A 16,245-nucleotide genomic window follows, 5' to 3' on the forward strand; every position below is an offset into this window, starting at 1 on the left:
TAATGTAAGCAGAGTTAATGCATTTAATGCGAGAAGCAACTTTTCCAAGTAAGTTCTGATACAGTGAACATTTAACTTATGTGACTGATCAGCTATTTATGCTCCGAGAGAAGAAGAAGAAGCTACTGCCGTTGGCATCTTCCCAGGTATTCCCACAACTCACTGGTCCACGCGTACCTGTTGCTTATACCACCCATGTTTTTGTGTGTTATGGGAATATCTCCATCATCCTCGTCATGCACACTTACTCTCCTTCTTCTTTGAGGTGTATTGGTGCTTGGTAAAAAAAAAAAAAAAAAAAAGGTTTTGTTTCCGGTTCGCTTTACTTCTAATCTGTTTATGACGACCATGTCTAGCGTAGCCTATACCACCAACTGACAAAACTACGCTTTGCCTAACCTATTTACTCCAAACCAGTTTTGCTACATTTCAAAAGTTAAATTGAAATTCGCTGGAAGTTAGCTGGAAACACAGCTATTGCGATCTAATCTTTATCTCCTTCAACTGAAGTTGAACTTCTCCTCCTAAGTTGAGCATCACTATGAAGTGGCCCCTTTTCAACCAAGGAAACAACACTGAGTGTCGTCTGGTGTGTGGTCTAATACGAGGTAGGTGCTCTGGGCATTCAGAGCTTCTGTAACAACTGGCAGGTGAATATGTGAAATGAGAAGGAGTGATCACAGTGGGCCTGGCTCCTTTGATTGAAAAGGGGCTGAGTTTCTCACATACAGTTGGTAAACAGCAGTGTTACTCAGTCAACAACAACCATGCTCATTAACCATCAGGGCGGCAAAAGAGAGACAGAATGGTGAATTTATGACCTGTTGAACAAGCGGAACACAAACAGAAATGAGACGTCTTCGGCCACTCTGCCCAGAGTATCTTGCTGAGTCTTATCCACCCTTGGTTCGTTTTACACCAGTGGTGTTTGGATATCTCAAATGTGAGGATGAAGCGCTACAACTGTCTGCAAGATATGACGTTGGTCAGTGCGAACCAAGACAGGAATATATTGTTATAAATATCAATATTGATCAATATGGAAAAAATTGTGATCATATGTTTTGCATTATCGTCCATCCCTAAGTAAAACATCACCACTGATTGTCTTGCCTTGAGAAAGCTGTTACTCCATTTCCTTTTCAATATACTTGTGTTCACTGAGCGTCAGTGAACAAAGAATACCAAAGCCAATGCAAGTACACCAATTTCCATGCAAAGATGCTTTGGGCAAGCACAATTCCAGCAATTTTGTGTTCATGTAAGTCTATCACCTGCCTGTGTGTGGTTTTACACCCTTCTTAGTCTGGTTGAAATGAACTTGTTTTTCCCCCTTGGTGCAAGGCGTTTGAGCCGGTGTGAATATTGTAATTGCACTTGGGTGTAGATTAAGACAACCAGGAGGTGGTCTCGATCCAGTCTGTAACAAACTCTGGAGCGGTTCATTTGTGGTGGGAACATCCACATACACATACACATCCATTGTAGGTGGATTACATCCACCTACAATGAGTGGAACAAATACTGGATTACATCCACCTACAATGGATGTGGATGTGCATGTGGATATTTGATAGCTGCTACTAACTAGCTAGACAATGAATTAAGGTAGTACCTTGCACATTGCATTTGGCCCGAGTGAAGCGAATGTTCACAGGTGGCTTGTCATGCTGCATTTTGTCTTGATTGGAATTTTCTCTGTGCAAAAAGAAACTGAACCAGGAGGAAAAGGCATCAAGTTCACCAACTCACCACCTGATTCAGACCAGAGCAAACCATCAGTAGGTGTGAAAATGCCCTAAAGTACATTAAGCTCTGTGTTGTCAAGATGTATTTCAGCAAGCAGAGTTGAGTCTGACTCTGTTTCTCTCGGTGTCTAGCTAAATACCAGATACTGAGAAGATTTTAGACACATTACAGGAACAGAATGGAATTCAATTAAATCACAGGGCTGTCAAAAGAATACTAGACATTGCAGGTAATAAATGACTGCATGAAGTTGGCTACCATCTCTGGAACAAATACTGCAATGGCTGGCTAATGGAAGAATCAGTTCAGCTTACTTGTCCATACCTGTCACTTCACTCAGCTCTGTTGTGAAAAAAAATGGTATTTACTCTCGGGGGTCTCGGTGGAGCACAGTTTTACATTCTCCTGAACAGATAACATGTGAAATCTTATGTATTCAAAGGATTTCTGCCACCTGTCTTAACAGTGCTGCTACAAAAAGAAACTCAAAAAGCAAATACCCTCTTGAAATAGGATTTATATTTGTTCCAGCAGCTCAAGACTGACAACAGTGACATCCTTGAATTGATGAAACACATGCTGGCTGTCTTCATAGCTCCTTTATACAGACAACCTGGATTCTGTCACATGGATGCAGGCTGATGGCAAGCAATGTTCTGTCTTCCCTGGCAGAGGGGCAGAGAGAGACAAAAAGACAAAGGCCGTGGGAAAGTTAAAGACACTGAGTGTCAATAAAATAGGAATGAGGGAAAGCTAGAGAGATTCAGAGATAGACAGAAGGTCGTAGTGTGCAAGTGTAAAAGAGAGAAACAGGGGAATATCTATCCAGTTAAAACAGTTCATCCACTCCCTTTCCCTATTTCCTGTTTCTCTCCCTGTCCAACAGAACAAAGACACCTATGCTCTCGCTTTCCCTTTTAACCCCTCCGTAGTCATCACTATATTTCTTTGTGAACTAAAGGCCAATGTAAAAGCACAATGTTGGAATATTCAGCCAATTCAAAGCCTTGCAGGTAATACCCGCTTGGGCTCGTTCTCTAGTAAAACCTCTATGCGCTCAGTGTATGTGTGCATGCTTCCTATCACCGCTTACCTAGAGAGCATGACTGATTAAGCTGGTGAGCAATTGGAGTCGGACAATTGAGCGTAAGAGCGACAAGGGAGATCCATCATCATGAAGGCTCATGCCTAATCTTGGCACTAGATAAATGGGCTCAGTTGAAGCCTGTGTGTGCTCACAGTGTGTCTGTGCAATGTGTTCATGCATGTATGTGCATTGTCTGTATGGACATACACTCATACTTAGGTTGCCTTTCAGAAAAAACAAGGAGAGGCTGCTCTTTCTTTTCCTTCTTCTCTTTCTTTGCCTTTGCTAAAGGGGGGAGGAGCAAGGGACGGGGGGAAGGAGGCAAAGGGGACAAGAGGAGTTGGCATAGTGTTTCCTGCCTGTGTGCATTATGGATGAGGTGTGTCCACGGTGTTCGATGAGCCGCTCTCTGATGGCTTGAAGGTGGCCTGCTGGGGTTACCTAAGACTATGTTTGTGTCTTTGTGAGCTTGAGTGTGTGTGACTATGACTGAGAGAGAGGAACACCCTTCCTGGGCGTAATTTTCTATTAGTTTACGATCCTTCATTGAGTACAAATCAATCAGGATTTTACTAACAACAGAAAGCTCTGAGTCAGCACAAAGACTGAAAAGTTTTAACGTCTAATGCAAAATAATGGCAGTCAGCGCCAGAGGGTATCATTTGAGAAGTGAAAGACATGATGTGCAATAACAGCTCCAAATACGTTTCCTTTGCTCACAAGACAAAATATATCCCTAGTCATATGCATTAGATTGTAATATAAACCTTGAAACAGAGTCCTCCACAGAAAAGACATGTGTTCAGTGGAGTGGAGTGCAGTCAAAAGAGTGTCCTTAAGTTACTGTGACAACGTGATGAGGGCCTCTCTACAAACACCATGGTAACATGACAAACACAACTCCCCATTCATAGAGAAGGATGTGCCTGGTGTGTAAATGCAGTGCATGTGTGTTTGTTTGTTTGTTTATACATCTCATCTTCTATCTCCTTCAGATTGATTTGATTGATACGGCTAAAGGCCACAGGATATACCTGTTTCCAATTGGCTGTCAACATAATTCAAGACATAATTTTAACTTGGCAAGAAGGTGAAGTATGTCAAAATGTGGGCAAACTTAAAAACAGTAACAATAAAAACAAAGGTGCTTCAAAGTCAATTATTGGATGAAACACAACTAACCATGGGTTAAAACTGACTGCATAAAAACTTTAAAATGGAATGATTTGAACACAGGCAACCATTCATCCTTTGTTACATGGCCATGGCATAAGTGTGATAATACACTCTGGAGGTGTCATGGTAATACAATCAATCAATACACTTGGTAGAGGAAACAACACTTGCTTCATGCCATCTATTCTATTCAAAAACATTATCTGTTACACACCTTCTCATGTTTTATTGCTGTCCAATATAAATCCATGCAGACCACTACCACAATTATTTTTTCCTTGTGCAAGGGACCATCTGTCCACAACATTTTGTGAAAACACATACATTACAATGACTTTTTTCAAGAATAATGATTTTCTTAACCTTTGTTTCTCCAAAGTGAAGCTCTGTATCACAGTTTTATCAGTAGATTCTCACATGGAGGCTTCCCAGTATGATCACTAAAGAAACTGTGAATTCTAGTCCCACTCTTCTTTCAAAAGTCTTTGTCATGGGAAGCTGAAAGGAAAATGTGCTGGCAGAAAGGTAATGAGCACGCTGTTTTTGGGACATTCTTAAGCAAAGAACTTGGCCTTCGTCTACTTCAAGGGAGCAAGGTCTGAGTTTGAAGTGTGAAACTGTGCAGATATAAATTGTTAGAAACAACAGGCATGCTCAGTTGACTCTTTCAGGATGAGCAACAGTCAGAAATCTACAAAGGTTTTGGGTAGAGATGCTACATTAAGTATCTAGGATGTATTCGGCTCGGGCCAATGTAAAAATGTTTAAACTGGTTTGATTTTAAACCAAATACCGGACCAGGCTGATAACACCAAATTTCACCACTTAGCACGGGACTCAGCCATTCCCATGTGGAATATAATGAGACTCCGGAGATGGTTCAGAAAAGAGACGGTGCACTTCAGAGTCATTTCTTGTATCTGTGTCATGTGGGTGTCACCACTGATCCACCCCTTTATGGGACTGGCAGCAGGTCCTGAGTCTATTCACTCAAGTGGGAGAAGTGAACATGAGCACAGATTGTAACTGATTCTTTCGCCCAGTTGTCTCCTCTCCGAAGTAAATATTGGAACCATTATTCATTCGCCACAAATCTTCCAAACATTCAGACACTAAAATAGCATTTTTCAGACAGGCAAATCAGGAGAAAATTAACTCAAAACCCGTCTGTCTCAGCAACACGTTCTCGTGAGTTCTGGAGAGAGCATATTAGACAGCATATGAAAACGTTGAATAAAAGCGGCAAAATATGGCACACGCATTAACGCTGCACTGTATCTAGTGTTGTGTGACACAAAAAGCAACAGTCCATCAGTAATGCAGTAGTGTTATACGTTATTCCACTGTACAGTGCGTTTTAAGATCAAATCTACCACACACATATGGCCAGTCAGAAACACAGCCTCTGGTTGGTCGACAGTCTCAGCCCAAGGCATCCTGGGATTGGCTGGGAAGTCTTTACCATTGCAGGGTACCAGAGATACTTAGTATGTCATGTACGACATACTTTAATGTTGTATATGACATTGTGGACCCGACCAATAATTACTTATTACTAATGCAATAAAAGTTGCATTTAGCACCATCAGCACATAAAATCACAGTTTAAGCCTGTACACCAGTCCAGACCAGCAGAATCTCAAACCAAACCAATACAAGGATGTAGAGCCTATTATTTCTCCTTGCATGGAAAATGCTGTGTGCACTCAAAAAGGGCCAGTACACGCTTCCATATTTGTTAAATGCATGTGATCACTTACCTCTACCTCCAGCAGTTCTATTCTATGGATCTTTAATCAGATTAGTCATTGTTTTAAGAATGGTCATTACATGAATCATCTGCCTCCTAAAAGTTATATATTAGTTACAAACTTTAGTGTTATAAAAGGTGTGTTAATATGGGAACTTCTCTTGTCTTGAATGGGAGGGCATGCTCAAACTGCTGCACTGTGTATGCCAACAGCAGCTTTACAGCTACCAGCTCACACTGGCACAAGACTCTTGCAAGCATTAAATGTTGCTTCCAAATCCTTTAACCATGTGTTGTTAGCATGGTAGACTCTTGTTAACCTGGCCAGTGGGACAGAAATGACAACACCTCTGTAATTCTATATACAGGGTTGTAGCTTTTTACGAGGTACTTTTGTGTAGCAGATTGCTGGTGTGTGTGTGTGTGTGTCCACATCTCCAGTATAAACAGTGGAAAGTGAAATGTGCAGAGGGGAGGGCTGAACTGGCAAAGCACTCTTTAGAAGTATCAGGAGACAGCTGGCGCCATCTCTCTGTTTCTCCTTCTCTCTGTTGCTTGATTTCTCTCACCACCAACAACGCTTTCAGATTACGTGAGAAACACACTTTCTGACAGTCGCGGTTTCTCTCACTCACTGTGTTTCTCCCACTTCTCACCCACTGGTTTTTCCTCACTTTTTGGAGCTGTGCTGTTTTCCTGCCTCTTAGTCATCTTGCCCTCTTTTCCCCCTCTGCTTATTTCAAGCCTCCCTATCTCTCTCCTTCCCTCTCTCTCCCTCTCTCTCTCTCTCTCTCATCCACAGGTGGAAAATGTCCAGCTGATGCTTTGGCCATAGCCCAGGGAGTTGTTGACTTTATTACGATGGCAGCTCTTTATCACCATGGTCATGGCATCTATCGTTGCCATGACTAGTGTCCTATTACCTGGTCCACTTGGTATGTGTGTACACATAAATATACTCTTACCACTGGAGAGAATTTTACAAAGGCTTCCCCCATTTACTTTCCTCTTAAGTACATCTTACTGTAATGAGGTATACTGAAAAGGCAGCTTTCATGAAAATTATACAAAACAGCTGTTTACATTTTTAACCTTGATATGGTTTTGATATGAATGTGCAGACACTAATTCAAATACTATTTTGAAGGTACTCAGCTGTAGTCTCAGCACAGTTATAGATAAGTCTCCTGTTAATACAATCTGGAAACAAACCAAACGTACCATACTGCATTCTCTGCACTTCCATGCTCAGCACAACAACAAATCTGGCACTAAAAAGTTGCAAAATACACAAAATACAACATGGACTTATCAGTAAACAGTAGTCAGGTCACTCACACATAACAGCTCACAGATAAACATGAGCGGGTGGATGCCAAATGTTCTGTACAAACTACAAAAACAGATCCTGAGGCCAAAAACAAGTACATTTCATATTGCTACACACCAAACACTTTCACATGCATACTCAAATACATTCACAGACAGGCACCTGCCATAGTACTATTTCCATCCCAGTACACACAAACCCACAATAACAGCAACTAACATGGGACATACCTTTTTTGTATTTCTTAAAGAACCCGACCACCACTTCCTTCTCCAAACACAAAGTATTTTTGGTATAGCCCATCTCCACATCTCTATGACTAAATCACTGCAGGGTTTTAACTTTTATGTTAAACAAAACACACACATTCCTTTCCAAACATGCACAGGCACCGTACAAGTCAACAGCTGAAAAACAGATGCACACGCCCTCTTCTACATCCACACAAATACATCTCAAATCAATCTCACAAACAGTTTTTTTTCCTACCATCTTTGCGGTAAAGGTTGATCTCCACTTTCCTCTCCTCCGACCCAAGAAGGGCCTGCGCCATCTGGGCAATGGCCAGCCGCTTGGTGTCGGGTCCGTACAGGAAGTTACACGTGCACGGCTTCTGCATGATCTCAGCACGTGAGTAGCCACACATGTGGCAGAAGCCATCATTGCAGTAGATGATGGCGCAGTTTTCCACTCTTGCGTTGGCTATGACGAAGTTGCGACCTACGGAAGAAATAAAAAAAAGCTTACTATTCCCAGAGACACCAACATCCAATTAATGGTACTGGAGTGTGGGTGACAGAGGAACAAATGAACACATGGAAAAAGTCTTCATGTTGTATAATGACACTTTCAGGAGAAGGGTCAGTAGAGTTTACGCTTAGTCAAAACTGGATTTAATATAAATGTTGGTAGCCAGTGTAACTATATATAACTACAACTATAACTTTATATATATGGGTTGTGAGAATAAAACAAAATAGCATGAATAATGCTATGACAAGCCTTTCACACAGCATTTTGACTTGTCACAGCAGGAAACCACAGGTGTAATCAATAGTAGCATAACCTTATTAATAATGCCAGCTTTCTAAGCTAGTCTAGCCAGTCTAGTACCAGTTCCAGGGTTGGCTAATGGTACAGCTTACTGGGATACCTCAAAGAAATGAATATCATCAATAAAAATAACAGTGGTACATGTGCTTTTACAAGTCAAGATGTCTACCATCATTTTATAAGGAAAAAAACGTATATTTTGATGGAAAATAATTATTATGTCAATACAATGAATATATTTAGTCATTTTAAGCTTCATTCTGTCGTTTCTGCTCTCATATGAACACAATAAGTTCAAGCGTGCGTAAGCGTAAGTATTAATTACAGCATTAGCATAGGCAGAGCCCCGTTAGCAAGGAATGCTAATTACTACGGAAATCACCTGCGCAGTTAATTAATAGAGCAGTCTTGTTATCTTTCAAAGGCTTATTTTCAAACCCATTAAACCCAAACAAGAAAGTTTTAAAGTTATTCAGCAAAAGAAAAATAGATGAAACGTTCACAGACCTTGTCAGACACGTGCTAAACCATGTCAAAGATAATATTTGGCACACACAACAACACCAGTCTGAGGCTTTCACGTAGTTTTCAACTTATTTTAACATCCTGCTGCCATATCAGTTTCAAAATAAGAGTCTCACTTTCAAAATAAAATCAAAGTAACAACAGTATGGAGTCATTCACGACTGCACTTAATGTAGGACGTGATTTTACAGTGAATGGCCTGACTGCAGCTGTATAATATATGGCTGGAAATCTGTGTAGTCTTTCCTTCTGCAATTCACCTTGAAGTGTGTGTGGTTTGCGTATGTGTATTCATAATTGTGGTCAAAAGTGTAAACTGCAGCAGCAACCTTGGTCGATCTGTCTCCCACAAAGCTCTGATGTGTGTGTCTCTCTAAACCACTTACTGTAGAAAGAGCCATTTAGCTCCATGGCCTCTGTTCAATGTCAGTGGATGATCTGAATGTACTCAGAGAGCTGCTGTTGTGGCTGAACACACACACACACACAGATTTGCACATACCCTACCCTACACACTGACTCTTTACTTGCAATACTTCTGTCTCCTGTTTGTACAAGATGAATCTCTTGTGTCTTGTGGGAGCACATACAAACAACATATATGTGTGCATGCACATAAGGCCTCTGTGGATGTGTGATTGTGTTTGTGCTGCATCAGGGTGATAGTCTGACAGGCTGATAGATAGCGTCCACTGAAGAGTTTTAAGATACTGAAGAGCCCCAATGTTCCCGGTTACTTTCACTTAGTGCTGGGCCTCACTGTGAGGAATACTGCACTCATAAATAGTCATGTAAATGGTTGGAGGGAAAGAAGAATGGCTCATGACGGAAATGGGTGAGTGAGGTGAGAAACAGCAGGAGGGTTGGATCAGGAGTGGATAGAAATTGGATGGTTCCCCATAGAAAAACAAAAAGGAAGGAGGAATAACAGGAGAGAAACTGAGGAAGGGGTAGACAGAGGATGGGAAAGAAGTGGAACAGAAGATTATCAATGGAGGTAGATTCTTGAGGAGTGATCTGTCCAGGGATGGACGGCAGGACAGCATGAGAAAAATCTGACCACGTTTCTCAGCACTTGGCCTGCATCAAGTAAACGGCTGGAAACTGCTAAGAAAAAAACAGTCACTTTTTGATGTCAGATGTCATTTCACTCTGTGGCTGTGAAATCAGTTCAGTTCAATTTAAAACAACTTTATCAATCCCTATTACAACAATTGTACGTAGCAGCTTGCAATTCAGATCAGCAGATACACACAAAATAGATAGGAGACACTATCAAATCCAAAACAATCAAATGCTGTAAGCTTAGAAACTATATGTGGAATTGGTAATATATTTATTAATAAATAAAGATAATACAATATATAATATGATATAAAACCTAAAAAAAATCTAAAACATGCACAAAGGGGATGAGGCCATACAAAGACATAAACAATGATTTATCAAGAATTGATAGACTTCCTTTACAGCATGAATAGCAAGCGTGATAGTTCATTACAAAGTTTGCCGTTTATCTCTCAGTGTCTGGGTGCACTTCCTGCTCCAAGAGGGCACTATTTGCCACTGCTGAAGGTAAAAAATATTTTCTTGTGTTGAGGACAGTTCAGAATATAACATATCTACAGAGAAGCATCTTGCCTGTTTTGGTATTAAGGGCCTTATCACACCTGAAAGTCCGAACCAAGGTTCCTGTTTTTGTCACAATGTATACATTTGATCTGGTTTTCTTTGATTTCCACATTGAAATTTTGAGAGCACACTAAAGCAAGTGAGCAGCGTCTCCCTGTACTTGAAATTGATTGGGTTGTAGATGGGTGTGCGTCTGATGTCAGGGTTTGGTCAGTTCAATTCAGTTCCTCTCTCTCTCAGTCTCATCCTCTTGGAAAATAATTGAAAAGTGTTGGAATTATTGTGATATTTTTTTCCCAACTGACACCATCATGAAGTTGTCGCACCAAATGTCATTGAACATTTGTCTAACACGACGGCTCATTTTGTTTTGTTGCTGACGAGAGCCTGACAGAAATTTCTGTAAGCGGTCCAAAAGCTGAATCACCAAAAAAAAGTTTTCAAACAGGAACCGAACCAAACCGTGGTTCTATTTGATCCAGACTGAGACCACCTCCTTTCAGCAGACTAAGGTTTGCCTGTTTGGTCTGGTATGGGGTCTGTAATTTTAGTTAGCATCAAACTGAAAAGTCAGAAAGTCCTGCCCAAGAGAATTAGGTGTGAAAGCGTCCAACAAGCTATGACTCTAACATTGCAGCATAAATATGATTGCATGTGCATGCTTTGAGCATTCTACACATAAGAAGCATTGCCCACAATCCTCCATTACTATTACCATAACACACACAAACCTTAACCATGTATTGGAGGCAAGTTACATGTAAAGTTCTGTCCAACATGTAGTTGCAAAGGCAAACACAATGTCTCTTCAGTGGTAACAGTCAATATTTCATGCATCATTTTGAAAAGGATGGGTCATAAAGGTGACAGATTCAGGATTCAGGAGCTGTCTGGTTCTGTCAGCTGAAGTTTTCAACAAAGATAATGGTCACTCAGATGGTCTGGAAACACAACTGAAAGCCACTAACAAGACCACATTTCAAGGAAGACATGTTCATTATAATGAGAACAAAGTCTTTAAGACACAGAAAACTATTTTTCAGTAGAAGATTGCATGTGGGAGGTGTTCATCAGAGGAGTTTTTGTGGAAGGCTTGGAAAAAAGGGCAGAGTCATGACCATTAGGCTTTGTAAGCCACATAAATAAGTTCGCTTTGGTCAGAAGATTATTGTTGCAGTGAAAGAGCCATGCAGGTCCTGAGTGCACCCTGAGTCTAAAAAAACACCCTGACACTTTTGGTAATTTCCATTCCATGTTGGGAGATCTTCACAAAGGCTGCCGGTGATAACTCTTCCTCAAGGACGTCAGGCTGTGAAAAGGGAAGCACAGCTCATTGCTACAGTGAACTCTGAGAGATTTTGTTCCAGTAATTGCTTCTTGCTCAGTATGTCAGGCTTCAGACCGAGATCACAATGTACCTAAAACACAGTTCCAGCTATTAGGAACCTGGATTTAGGATGTTAGTGAAAGGTAAAAGATAATCACTGCATTTCTTTATGTGTTTGTTTTGTTCAGAATGTCTCGTCAGAGCACGGGATGAACCAGGTGTCGAAAGCGTCTGAATGTGAGAATGAGGACATAATTAAGCATGATCTGATAAATCAAAGATTTGCAATTGATCTTAGTTTGTTTTAATTACCATTTTATTTTCTGAAATGTTTTATGGTGGGGAGCACATTCATTCTATGCATCTAGACAGGTGCTGGATGGAGCAACAAAAAAAGCATGACAAGTGAAAAAAAAAATCAATACACTTGCAATAACTCTTGAGAACTCTTAGAGATGCCATTGAATAATGCCAACATACCAATGAGTATTATGAGTACTATGTAATACATCAGGCTGTGCCATCATAAATTTATAGGAGGAGTAGGATTGAACTGGATCAATCAGGCACCTCAATTCACTAATGATCCAATCACTGTCAAAACCTGAGTTAGAACTGCTTCAAGGAGAGGAAAAACTTCATCAGTGAATGTAAATGAAAACTTGCTGGCTGTTGACTCTCCATGGCAGATAGCTGGCCATCACTGCACTACTGTGAACCACTGCTTTATTTGGCCATTCACTTCCTGCTTCCTGTGAGAGACAACTGACGGTAGTGCGCCTGCCGGGGACCCTTTGTTGCACCTGCAGACCTAAACTGCAAGTTCAAGTACTGTCTGAACTACATGCCTTACACCTACTGGTGGAAACAAGATGTGAGCACAACAATGACGAGTACATGCACCCAGCAGTAATGGAGCAACACTGGCTTTCATTTGCTGTTGTGTTTGTATCCACCTGGAAAATGTAAGTTCAATATTCACTTTCTTTTTTTTTTGGTCTCTGCCAACTGCTGAGGGAAATATCGGAGTGTTTAGCTGTTAAATGCTCCACTATGTTCACCAGCTAGTCTCTAACTGTGTCTGTCTGCTGGTCCACCCGAAAGCGCCTCTATGAGAGCGGTGACAATAAACCAGAACAGTAAAGTAGTGAGCCTGACAGCTAAACAGTGAAACTCACAATAAAGTTCACTAAAATCGTACTACCAACACCTTTCCCATTGTCTCATTGTCTTCCCAAAAGATCCATTGCTTTTTTAAAAATGGTGATTACACCGGAGTTGCTTTAAACTCCACTGAAGTTAACTTTATGGTATAACCTTAACTATCTCAAAAGAGGAATCTTTGGACCCCAGTCTGAACCATTTTCTAAACTCTCCAACCTCGCTCCTCTGCCTGTGTCAGTTCAGCAGACTTGATTATTATCTAATGAGAAACGTCTTCTCTGGAATTACAGGTTGCTTTCTTTCATCCTGGGTCTTCCTCTACCCACTAGTTTTAGGGGAGGGTGATACATCATCCATTGCCCTTACTGTATGATGAATGAATGGATAAAAATTAAAACAAACTTGGCAGACTGAGGCAATTTTTCTTGATAAGTGTTCTTAATTAGACTTGATCATGAAATGGCCCCTGAACAGGAATTATCATTTAACAAGGAAGAGCGTAGACAGTCATTATTCCCTGTAAATTATGTCTCAGTAGCAGTTCACAGAGGTGAAGCATAGTGAGTCCCCCTCTGAGCCAGTGATTTATAAATCATTTCATAAACACTGAGAAGACTCTAGTCTGCAATAATCAGGTGTTTCTGCACACCTCAAAATCACTTATTGGCCTGTGATATTTCAGACTCTGCGTCTGACTCAAGCTCTTTGTGAACCACATTGTTTTGGAGGAACTGTTCAGCCACTTCAGTTTTTACCCTGTTGGAATGAGTTTGGAGACTGCAGCTCAATGATTTATGGATGTTGGAAAGATTGTTTTTCTGTATCAATTGTTGAACCATAACACGGATATGTGGGTGATTCCTGTATTGATTGAGTGCACTTTTCTCTCTCTCTCTCTCTCTGTGTGTGTGTGTGTGTGTGTGTGTGTGTGTGTGTGTGTGTGTGGCTAAGGGTCTTGTGTTTACTTTCTCTGCAGGACGGCACATTCAAAGTTTCTAAAAGAACAGATGATAATGCATCAAACACAGACCTGGAGCAAAGAGAATAAGGAGGAAATGGAACAAGAGCGAAAGCAGCAAGACACAACACAGTGTGACCCTGTGTTAAAAAATCAGAGACACAGCATGTACTTTGCTGGCTGATAAATAAAAGGCTTTTAATCAAGACAGCAGGCAAGGAGACCAGACAAAATACATTCACTGAGCATGCTGGTGAGGCTCAGTACTTACAGACTGGTCTACATATATAAGCCTAAATCAGTATGTATACATCATCAACATGATGATCAAATAGGCATGTAGAGAAAGCAAAACACAAAAAAAGTATGTTGAAATCAAATTTTAGTATTTGTCTTCTTGTTTATATCCGAAATATACATCAGAGAGACAGACTGGCCTCATCGGGGCAGACAGTTAAGTCAACAAAGCAGGAGGCTTTTGCACACTTTCCTTAACTCTGAACAGGTAGTTTTGGTTTCTTGAACCCTGACCTGTTGATTTAGCACTTATGTGTTGCCTGTTATGATGTGATGTAACTCATGTATCAAAATCCCTTAGCCCATTTCTAAAAAATCCTCCAAATTAAACAACACAATGCATTACTTGTACAAGTCCTCCACAACACGAAACATCACCTGTCAGAGTTTTTCTAAAACTCTAAACATGAAACAAAAAAAGCCATTTTCTAATCTAACAGCACTATTGTATGGCTCCATTATGTCTTGGTACAAAAATGAGGGAACTATCATGGTTTGGGTTCAAATTACTTCTTGGTTAAGATTGGGGAGCGAGTACGGTCATAGTTAAAAGAACCCAATATTGACAGGAAACAGGAAGTGAACAGTGGTCCATCCACCCCAACCTCCTCCCTCCACAGACTTTGTGGCTCACTTCGTCCTTTGTGCCGAGTGGAAAACAGCCATAATTCCTACGGCCCCTAGAGGCTGAGTCACTTGAAGGCAAACGTGGATTTGGGGCACTTGCTAAATTGACTGATGCTGTTGATTTTCTTGGGAGGACAGTCTCCCATTTTTCAAAGAACTTTTTTCCAGTCGAACCAAGAAGAGCCTCAGTACATTCACAGTTAATGACGGGAAACTATATTACAACATGGGTTTTGTTTTTTTGCTCTGGACATTGGTTGTGTGATTTATAATAGTCGCTTAGATCCTGAAACAGGGGGCAGTCAGATAATCAGGCAGGTGTGTTCTGAACAGGTTACACACTGGCTTTAACATTAATCTATCATACTTACCATACAGTAGTTAAGGATTAGGGATTAGTGACATGAATGCACTCACTTTTAGTTTTATCTCCAAGTAAGAGGTGGTTAAATGGCTAAACTGAATTATCCTGTAACTACTCATGTTTCTTGGCCAGTTCCATCCATTTTTAGGCTCGCTGCCACTTTCTGAGATTCCAGAATTGCTTCCATGAGTACGATGGCATATCTGATGAAACTGAAAAGCTATATAAATAAAACCTAATAAAACCTAAATTGTAATAAGCCATAGTTTTCCTTTAAAGCTTCCGATGCCTCCAAAAATCTGACTTTCTCTGTCTGAGAAATCAGAATCTTGGCATTTCTTCTTCTCTCTCCCCAAAGACACCCATAAGTTTTCCAATATAAAGTGAACATCCATCAATACAGTCCTCCACAATGAAAACGCCTGTGCCCATTCCTCCCCCTGTTACGCACACGATTATCACATTCTCTCCCCTCTTCCTTCATGAAACAGACATATCATCTATCAAGGCTGCACGTCTTGGATTCAACAGGCTGTTCTCATGGGAGACATAAACTGGTGGAAGGGCCTGTTCAGATATTCATGGAAACAGTGGAGATCGGTTGTGTGGATGCGCTTGATAGCCTGCCTCCACAAATTAGCGGCAGCAGCAGCCCTCAGAGCCTCATAAAGCTTGATGGGTTTGTCTGGCTGCAATGAGCACTAGGTAATACAAAGGCAGAGATGTGTGTGTGTGTGTGTGTTGTACATTTCATTTTCCAGCTTTCGGGTAAGTGGTTTTTGGTCTTTGATAATGGCCAAAAGAACCAAAGAGATGTTTATTCCAAGTTGTTAAAGTCTTTCAGAGCCTCAGTCCTTTAGATTGCACGACATCTGAAAAGATGAGGCACGTGTGTATAAATACAGTCATTGTTCAGACAAACACACACATAAAGATGATATATGACACAATCTCAACACAGACGAACATATGGCACACACTCAATGACAATTTAACCATGGGATGAGAGGCAGTTCGGAGAATAAAAAGGGAAGAGAAGAAAGAGGGAAAACGAGCACTGAAAGGGTGTCAGTAATATAAAAACAAGAGGTGAGGAAGAGGAGAGTCTGCAGAAATGGTGTGCAAACCAGTTATCTCAGTGTATGTGCTGCTCAGTTTTCACACACGAGGTAAATCTGGCATTATTCTACCCAGGAGGGGGTCAGG

The 16,245-nt window shown here is 40.9% G+C and overlaps 1 protein-coding gene across 1 annotated transcript in view; it reads right to left on the reverse strand.

The window, feature by feature from the left end:
- Nucleotides 1–16,245, reverse strand: part of kcnh2b (potassium voltage-gated channel, subfamily H (eag-related), member 2b) — a 225,127-nt gene that overhangs the window by 190,859 nt on the left and 18,023 nt on the right. Inside the window, exon 2 of the mRNA XM_041961103.1 lies at nucleotides 7,582–7,812. Coding sequence (XP_041817037.1) covers nucleotides 7,582–7,812 — 231 coding nt within the window. The remainder of the gene's footprint in view (nucleotides 1–7,581; nucleotides 7,813–16,245) is intronic.

This window comes from Chelmon rostratus, chromosome 20, assembly GCF_017976325.1.
Source record: "Chelmon rostratus isolate fCheRos1 chromosome 20, fCheRos1.pri, whole genome shotgun sequence".
Classification (NCBI taxonomy): domain Eukaryota; kingdom Metazoa; phylum Chordata; class Actinopteri; order Chaetodontiformes; family Chaetodontidae; genus Chelmon; species Chelmon rostratus.